Source organism: Cebus imitator, unplaced genomic scaffold, assembly GCF_001604975.1.
Source record: "Cebus imitator isolate Cc_AM_T3 unplaced genomic scaffold, Cebus_imitator-1.0 Scaffold27, whole genome shotgun sequence".
Classification (NCBI taxonomy): domain Eukaryota; kingdom Metazoa; phylum Chordata; class Mammalia; order Primates; family Cebidae; genus Cebus; species Cebus imitator.
Window position 1 is genome coordinate 14,959,896 of NW_016107342.1, and position 10,051 is coordinate 14,969,946.

The window sequence follows — 10,051 nt, forward strand, 5'->3', positions numbered from 1 at the left end:
TAGAGACGGGGTTTCACCATGTTGACCAGGATGGTCTCGATCTCTTGACCTCGTGATCCACCCGCCTCAGCCTCCCAAAGTGCTGGGATTACAGGCTTGAGCCACCGCGCCTGGCCTAGAGCATTTTTAAAGTAAAAATAATCCTTGGAATAAAAAGTAAAGCATCTGAAGTCAGAAACAAAGAAAATAACTTAGATGACATTAAGAATGTGGTCCTGTAGCACAAGAGTTAGCATTAGCTGTCTGGAAAGATATCATTAACTATGAAGAAAGATCTGCAGTTAAAAATGAAAACATTAGTAAATGACCTAGAAGCTATGCTTCTGTAACTCATTCATGACCAAACATAGTATGAGTTTATCATGTGTGTATGTAGTTTCCCTATTTTCTCTACAAATTCCTTTATTTATACATTATTTGTAAAACACCACTTCAATTAGGTGATGTAGAAATGACAAAATACTATCTAGAAAACACTCTAATCTTGTCTATGTAAACGTTGTTCTTTATGCATCTTTCAGTGGTTCGGATTTGACTGCAGCCTGTTCAAGCTTCAATATTGCTGTTTACAGGTACAAATACATCTTTCTTTTGAGGCTTAACCGATTATTTTTTTACTTGAAATGATCATTAGAATAGCATACATGTGATAGGGCAGACACATTTAAAATCAACCCAATAGAAAGGAATCTTGTGCACTTTTTAAAAATCGGAAGTGCAATCCTCGATGGCAGAAAAATGTGAAATATTACTTTAAATTACAGCCCTATTTTATTGTTACATAGCCCAAGTGCTGTTCTGCACATAAAAGAAAGTCCATAATTATTATAATTGCTTGCCATCATCAGATGCTTTATAATCATTAGTTGCTATATGAATTATAAAAATGTTGATGAACAAAATAGTCACCATTAACATCATGGTCAATGGTAGGTTTCTCATTGCTAATGAAGTTTTTTAAAAGGAAATTCACGAATTCCCTCATAGGAACTTGCTTTTTATTGGCCTCTTAAAATGTCTTCTAAATTCTATTATTAGAGGATAATGATAGCATGAGGGAAAAATAGATAGTCTGAGCAATGTGTACTTGAATAACTATAACCTGGGTAGTTGTGCCTAATGACAGGTTGCAAAATGGTCTTTGCATAGAATATTTCCTTTGATTATGTTGTTATTCCTTAGTTCACCAGGATAGAAAAGGGGAAAAAAATCACCCTGGCATGACTAGAGATGAGTTTTAATATTCCTTATATATAATATTCCTCTACACTCAGGAAAACAGTATTTTCCAGCACAAATCAAGTACAAATTTGTACTGAAAGAGAAGTTGGAAGATTGAATTATTATTACAGGTAGCTCATGTTAGAAGGCAATGGTATTTATGGAGCACTACCTATGTGCTAGGTGCAGTGTTAGGTAATGTATATAAATGATTATATTCAGTCATCTATTAATAGAAGAGGACACTGGAGCTTAGAGAAGAGAGGACAATGGCTGTGAGACCTAGATGATTTGAACCCTGGTAATCTGACTCTGAAACTATACTCTGGTGACTCTCACAAATTATAAAACTTTGATTGCATTATTTATTTAAATATTTTACTTACTAAACACTTATGTATAACTTAATCTTTGTGGCAAACAATACAACTTATAGATTATAGTTTATTAGCTTTTACATTTCTCGAGAACAGTGATTCTGTTAGGCATTTGTGTTTCCCATGATGACTTTCAATAACTCCTAGGTGTTCAGTAAATACATACGAAATATATGTAGATAGGTCCTGTAAATATTCACTCCATTCCATAAAAGAAAAAATAAGAAAACTTTTTTAGTTTCTATGAACAAACCTTTCTTATGAACTATAGTTTTTCATTATATCTTGGTGTTTTGTGAAAATCGTGTCTCAGCATTAAAAACTTAATGATTACTTAAATTCTTGGCTGGGCATTCATCATTAACTTCCTTTACCATCCACATTTATATAATTCCATTTTAAGTTTTATTTCGTTTTTGTTATTTATCCTCCATAAAAAATATTGTATCTTCGTTTTGCTTTTTGTTTGGAAAGTTTTTTTCTCTTAACCATTACTACTTTCTCTGTTACACATTTTGTTGTTGCTGTGCTACATCTTAAACAATAAACTTATTTAAATTCCCAGGATATTCTTGTGCAACATATTGTTTGCCTTTAATACTAATAAAGTAGTTTTATCTAAATGGATTCATTCACTTCTTCAATGGACATTTACTGTTGCCTTCTATATTCCAGGCACAGATTCTATGTGTCATTGCTAGGATAGTGAAGAAGATAAGCTATTTTTCCTTTTCTAGCAAATGAAATAATAAATAAAATTTTATTGTCAATAATATATGCTATCTAAAACACTAAGCAATGTAGGGCAATAGAGAGCGGTGAAGAAAGAACATGCTGTTTGGTGCCAGGGAAAGACTTGTGTGAGAAGATAAAATTTTGGCAGAGGAATAAACTAAGTGAAGGATGGAACCATGCAAACATAAGAGAAAGAACATTCTAGAAGAGAGAGCAACAGAGGCAAAGGCCCTACAAGGGCACTGAGTTCCGAAGAACAATGGAGCTTTGGTGGAGTAAGCAGGGGAAGGCGGAGATAGGTGTTGGGAGAGGAAGATATGGGTCAGATCATAAAGGCTTTGAATTTTGCTCTAACTGTGATAGGAAGAAGAAAGATTTTGATTAAAGTTGTGATGAGGTCCCATCAAACTTTTAAATGGATTATTTAGCTATTATATGCAGAATTGAGCTACTGGAGGGCAAGGATATATACAAGGAATGGTTGAAGAGATGAAAATCCTGAATTTGGCACATATTTTTTTAAGGTAGAAATGGTATTACTCTTACCAATTGGTTGTGCAATATAGGCAATTGGAAGATGCCATAATATAACAACACTGTCATATAAAACACAAAGAGTGGACCTTGATTTGGCATTAGAGAAACTATTAGAAGTACTTATTGACTTGCAAATATGGTGTTTAATGGCGGATAGAGATGTAAGTTGAGACAGAGAGTGCAGAACATACCCAGTGACACTGGCCACTGTTGCTGAAGCAAGAGAGATGGCTGCAGGAAAATGAAGCTGGGAAATTAGAAAAAGGGAAGCAATTTCAGGATCATGGCATTTCATATTACCAAAGACTAAACCATGGCAAGGAAGAAAGACAGCAAGAAGGAAAAGAAAGGAAAGTAATCCACCAACCCCACATTCCATTCTCAATAAGCATTGGCAAGCATTCTTTGATATAGTCCTAATTACATTAGTAATACTATTGTTTCTCAGTTACCAAAGGCTTTCTAAGTTCCCTGAATTAGCCTAAGGATATACTCATAGTTACTAAACATTCTCTGTATAGGAAAATTCATGCTTAGTTTTGAAAAGCTTGCTTATGAACAAACTTTATAAACATAAGCTGTCTGTAAACCCAGGAACTTCACACACTCATCTCACTCTGTGAAGTTGTTTCCTAGCACATTCATATTTACAAGCTATGGGTAGGACGCTAAAATAGAATTATACAGCATGGGAGAATTGGTTTCCCACACTAAAATGGGAATAGAGCTTTCTTACACATGATTTACCTGTTTCCGTGATTGCAATTTTATTCAAACCGTAATATTGAAAAGAGTGGTTTTATAGACCATTTAATATTATATTTGCTAATAACAAAGAAGCACCTAGTTTCCCATAATCTCATATCCCACACAGGTCTTCTGTCCCTAAAAATAGGCCTTCCCCTACTATCCTCAACTGTTTTTCTAGAAAATTGCTTTGAGAGTTTATTTTGGAATATAAATTATAACAAAGAACAAGGAACAGGAAAAAAAAATGAAAAGGGAACTCATATAAACAATCTTCTTTAATCATAAAAATGGTTGTGCTCTCCAAGAGCAACGGATGCACAGGAAGTCCATCAGAGTCAGTTTTCACTGGAAGTAGGGAGCAGTCGGCTAAAAAGGCATGAATAAATGAATAAATACATATGTACAATATGAAAACAAGTAAATGCTTTACGTGGACAAATCACGATGATGTCATGATGTGAGGTATCTGCTTCTGAGGGTTAAACAATGACAACAAACCATGGATTATGATGGAGACATAAATATTGAAGTAAAAATATTTAAGTGTCTGTGGGAATATTAACAATTTTAAGAGAGCAATTACGTCTGGCGAAGGAGAAAATAATGTAGTTAGAGATAGGTACACAAAGGTAGCAAGGGTATTTTACATTTTTATTTTTTAAAATCTAAAACAAATACAGAAAAAATGATTAAGATTTGGCACCAGGATCGGGGGGTATATGAGTATTCACCATATAATTTTCTATGCTTTTCTGTACTATGATTTTAAAATATCATAATGAAAATTATAAGGAAATACTCTAAATTTGCTAATAATAAATTTGAAAATCTGAAACGAAATAAGGAAACAATGACATTAGCTATTTAGTACCAGAGTTGATACTAAACTTTGAAAGTTTAAATGCTTTTTTCCTAAGAAACAAATTTTTACTATGCCATGAAAGAGCTCATTTCAAGCAGAATTTTTACCTGCTTTCTGGCAGCCTACAAATCCTTTCCATCTTTCCCCCTTAGCCAGAAGAATCCGCCTTGTACCCCATATGGTTAACATCCTACGTCCTCCACTTAACATTTTTAAAAGTTACTAAGTGAGAGCTGCTTCATACATGTGTGTCCTCCCTCTACGCTTCCTGGCTACTCATTGTTACGCATTTTATTTTAGTCTTACGCATAAGAGAGTAATGGGAAGAATGTAGAATGCATTTAATTTGGACTTCAACTTGGTTTTTGCAATGTTCTTAAAATAATATAAACTGTTAGTTTTTTCTTTCAACAGAAAGGAGACCTTTCTGTGCAAGTTGGACATGTTGATTAGGAAGCAGAAAAGAGAAAGAGAGCAATGCCAAGAAAAACATGCTATTTTAACATCAAGCAACACAAAGGAGGCATGGGGTTATTTCCAGCCTGAAGTTGAGGCTGCATTTAGAGCAAAACTCTTGGAGCCAGATATTTTTTTAAAAAATTAAAGTGACATTCATATAAATAAAATTAATCATTTTAAAGTGAACAATTCAATGACATTTAGTATTGAATCAACAATGTTTTGCAACCGCCACTTCTATCAAGTTCCAAAACATAACTGAAAAAGAAAACCTGTGCCTATTAAGCAATCCTTCTTCCTTTTCCTCTCCCCGCAGCCCCTGCCAAACATCAGCCTGCTTTCCAGGGAACGACCTATTCTAGGTATAAATGGAATAATGTAATATGTGACATCTTGTTTCAGTCTTCTTCCACTTAGCAGAATGTTTTGGACATTTATTCATGTTGTAGCAAGTTTCAATACTTCATTTCATTTTGGGACTTCATAAAATTCCATTGTATGTATATACCACAATTTTTCTTTTCTTCATACTCTGAAACTTGATTTCATCTTAAAGAAACAAACACCTGGTAATGGATGCATATTCATTGGCAGCCTTAATAATAAGGACTTACTAAGATTCTAGTTCCTCAAATACAGCCAAATGATCCAAGTGATTTTCCGTCAACCTCTACAAATGTTCTCAACCACTCTATTTTTCTCATAGCTATCAAATATGATCTCTTCTGCCATCCTCAACATAGGTAATGCCCAGTAATTATTGTTTTTGTCAATGTATATAAAACAGTCAGGGTTGTGCATAAGAGAAATGTCCTACCTATCTAACAGGATTTCGTTTCTTACTGTTTTCTTACTTCGTTATTTTTGGTATTGAAGCGTAAGTTGGTATTAAGATGCCAAAGAATAAAAAATATCAGCAATAACTAAAATGTTTTAAGATTTACACTTTCAACCCCTTACATTTTCTTTGTCCTCTCATGGCTTATATTTGCAGCCTTGGAACATGACCAGAGATGAATATTGATTTTTTGTACCTTTATATATATATTTTAACCTTTATATATTTGCAGTTCATTTCACACTTAACTTCATACCCTAGTGTCGGAAATAACCCAGAAATTATTATTTGTGGGAAAACAACTTGTCTCTTTGCTGTGAAATCCAGTTGAATTTGAGATAAATACTACTGTGACATAGTCGCCTTCTAATTGTCAAGGATTCTCTTGCAGGGTAATCATTTTCTTCTCTTTCAAATGAAAAAAAAAATAGATTTAAGATCTTTCCCAAAGGGATGCTACTGCAATTTAAATGTTTAAAAAAAGTTTTTACATTAAAACAACATGAGAAAATATTGGTTTTAACAATGGCAAAACCTTTTCTTATTGCATAGTTTGCGATTTTATGAATGTTGCCAAGTCACTAAAGGAGAGATTTAGATTTAAAGTTAACTATTATTATGATTCTCTGTTTGAGAATCATTCTGAAACACATTTAATAACAGTTAAGGAAACATATAATGAGGCTAGTATTGAACAGAAATACAATTAAGGTACTTCCTAAAATCCTCTCAAAGCCTAAATATCAGTAAATATCAAACTATATCATTTCATAAATGAGAATTAGAGGATACAAAATATGAATAGTCTTTGAAAAAACAAAAATTTAGAACTATTTTCACTGTTACATTTGAATTTGAATTTTTTCTCCTTTCTGTTAGTAAAGTGAAAGCATAAGATCTTTACAACAAAGAAAAATATGGTTTTATGGGCTTCAGACAACTCAAAAGGTTACAGGGGTAGTGAAATAGAGCTAAGCTATGAAGAGAAGATTACTAAATCTTTCTAGCAGCAGACACGACTTTCAAAACCAAAATTCGCTTCCTCCCCTTCATTTTGCGTAGAATTAATCACAAACACACACACACACACACACACACACACACACACAGCCATGCACAAAGCATACACACAGCCATGCACACAGCATACACACTCCATACCCTACACACAACACCCCCACACACCCACAAACACATGCACATACACAAACTCTGATCTACTGATGATTCGAAAGCTATCCAAATATACCATTCAGTATTTCGATGAGAACTGCAGCTATAATTTCCTCATAATCTTTCCCAGTGATTAATGGAGATCATTATCTCCCAATTTATAGTTTTTATAAATCAGTGTTTATTCAGTCCCAACATGCATGGAATGAGGTCTGGCTCTTTAGAAATACTTATTTAACAAAGACGTCCATTACTGCCCTCTGTAAATTTGCAATTTAGAAGAACATATAAGAGACAATGAAGATTTGATTATGAATTTTCAGAGCAGTTTGACACTAAAAACTAAGGGTAGATATTTGTAATTTGCAGCAAAAGCATGCTTGCATCCTATCCTTAAATACACCCCAATTACTCTCAGGGTTTCCAGGTACCATGCTGCTAAATAAAATAGGACTCGCCCTCAGTTTCTAATAAGAGTTAATAAATACAACAAATTTAGGATACAGAAAGTATTCATTATATAACAAGAGGATGTATTCCCTATTGCATTTATAGGTGGAAACAGCATAGGATTTTTAACTGCATCAACTAGTAAAATTAAAATTTTAGTAAAACCAAACTTAAGAATGCAGGTAAATAATTAAACAAACACAAATAAGTGGACAAAGAAAGCTGATGTACTAATCAAGGATAAATGCACACAGAAGAGCCCGAAGAAGGCAAATATGATATTTTCTGTCGTCACCTAAGAAATCCATTATATTCAAAGCCTTTTATTACCTTCAGGATGGAGAAGCCATGTACCACATATGGCCAGTGAGTACCTGGGAGCAGAGCCAGGAGCAGTGACTGGGATGTTGGGTACACTCCACAGGGTAGGGATTTCTTGGCCACTGATGCTTACTGATAGTCAAAAGACTGGAAAGTGCATTTTGTTTGGGGTTAGGGAAGATAAAAGCAAGGAAAGAACTGCTTTAATTATGTTGTATTTTTTAAATTTTAAAATATGAATTTGAAGAATTTTGAGGTAGCACATTTTTTGCTTGTAGCAGATATCAGAAATCTAGTGGTGGGCAGGAATCCAGTGTGGAGCCAGGGTAAGGTGCCTTTCGTATTGGAGAATTGAGCAGTAAAAATAATCCATAGTAGTCACAGAATGTCCCAGCAGCAATCCTCATGGCTGGCTCTGTTTCCAGATTAGTGAAGCCTTGCAGACACCATGATACTCTAGACCAGACACATCATCTGCTGCTCCCAAAACCCATGGAATACCTCCCTCTACAGCTCCATGTCCACTCTAAACTCCTCTAAGCACAAATTACTCTTGTGCAGGACAGGACATTTCCCAGTAGCTCTGTAAACCTGGTAGATTCTTTCTCCAAGGTAGTCCATGTTCATTTTACTTTTAAACATTTTGCAGCCATCTATATTTCTTGGACACCGACAACTATCAGCAAAGGCTATTGCTATAACTGATATTTTTTGAGCACCTACTTTGTGCCAAATATTGTTCTAGGAACTGAAGGTACAGCAACAGGCAAAATAGACAAGAATTTATATTCCTGCTTTGCGTTCTCTTTCTCTCTCCCAACATGGCGGCCTCAGCAAAAAAGAAGAAGAAGGGGAAGACTATCTCCCTTACAGACTTTCTGGCTGAGGATGGGGGGACTGGTGGAGGAAGGACCTATGTTTCCAAACCAGTCAGCTGGGCTGATGAAACAGATGACCTGGAAGGAGATGTTTCAACAACTTGGCACAGTAATGATGCCGACGTGTATACGGAGCCTCCAATTGACCGTTCTATCCTTCCCACTGCTCCACGGGCTGCTCGGGAACCCAATATCGACCGGAGCCATCTTCCCAAATCGCCACCCTACACTGCTTTCCTGAGGAACCTACCCTATGATGTGACAGAAGAGTCAATTAAGGAATTCGTCAGAGGATTCGGTATCAGTGCAGTGCGTTTACCACGTGAACCCAGCAATCCAGAGAGGTTGAAAGGTTTTGGTTATGCTGAATTTGAGGACCTGGATTCCCTGCTTAGTGCCCTGAGTCTCAATGAAGAGTCTCTAGGTAACAGGAGAATTCGAGCGGACGTTGCTGATCAAGCACAGGATAAAGACAGGGACGATCGTTCTTTTGGCCGTGATAGAAATCGGGATTCTGACAAAACAGATACAGACTGGAGGGCTCGTCCTGCCACAGACAGCTTTGATGACTACCCGCCTAGAAGAGGTGATGACAGCTTTGGAGACGAGCATCCAGATCGTTATGATTCAGACCGGTATCGCGATGGGTATCGGGATGGGTACCGGGATGGCCCTCGCCGGGATATGGATGGATATGGCGGCCGGGATGGCTATGATGACCAAGGCAGCAGAGACTATGATCGAGGCTATGACTCCCGGATAGGCAGTGGCAGAAGAGCATTTGGCAGTGGACACCGCAGGGATGACTACAGAGGAGGCGGGGACCGCTCTGAAGACCGATGTGACAGGCGGGATGACCGGTCATGGAGCTCCAGAGATGATTCCTCTCGGGATGATTACAGGCCTGACGATAGAGGTCCGCCCCAAAGACCCAAACTGAATCTAAAGCCTCGGAGTACTCCTAAGGAAGGTGATTCCTCTGCTAGTACCTCCCAGTCCAGTCGAGCTGCTTCTATCTTTGGAGGGGCAAAACCCGTTGACGCAGCTGCTAGAGAAAGAGAAGTAGAAGAACGGCTACAGAAGGAACAAGAGAAGCTGCAGCGTCAGCTGGATGAGCCAAAACTAGAAAGACGGCCTCGGGAGAGACACCCAAGCTGGCGGAGTGAAGAAACTCAGGAACGGGAACGGTGGAGAACAGGAAGTGAGTCATCGCAGACTGGGACCTCCACCACATCTGGCAGAAATGCACGAAGGAGATAGAGTGAGAAGTCTCTAGAAAATGAAACACTCGGCAGGGCGCGGTGGCTCAAGCCTGTAATCCCAGCACTTTGGGAGGCCGAGGCGGGTGGATCACGAGGTCAAGAGATCGAGACCATCCTGGTCAACAAGGTGAAACCTCGTCTCTACTAAAAATACAAAAATTAGCTGGGCATGGTGGTGCGTGCCTGTA

At 37.1% G+C, this 10,051-nt stretch overlaps 1 protein-coding gene and 1 pseudogene across 1 annotated transcript in view; one reads left to right on the forward strand and one right to left on the reverse strand.

The window, feature by feature from the left end:
• Positions 1 to 4,671, reverse strand: part of LOC108300415 — a 6,363-nt pseudogene extending 1,692 nt beyond the window's left edge.
• Positions 4,672 to 8,522: 3,851 nt separating this feature from the next.
• LOC108300464 (eukaryotic translation initiation factor 4B-like) overlaps positions 8,523 to 10,051 on the forward strand; it is a 4,142-nt gene continuing 2,613 nt past the window's right edge. Inside the window, exon 1 of the mRNA XM_037736615.1 lies at positions 8,523 to 9,880. Coding sequence (XP_037592543.1) covers positions 8,545 to 9,861 — 1,317 coding nt within the window. The 5' untranslated portion in view covers positions 8,523 to 8,544 and the 3' untranslated portion in view covers positions 9,862 to 9,880. The remainder of the gene's footprint in view (positions 9,881 to 10,051) is intronic.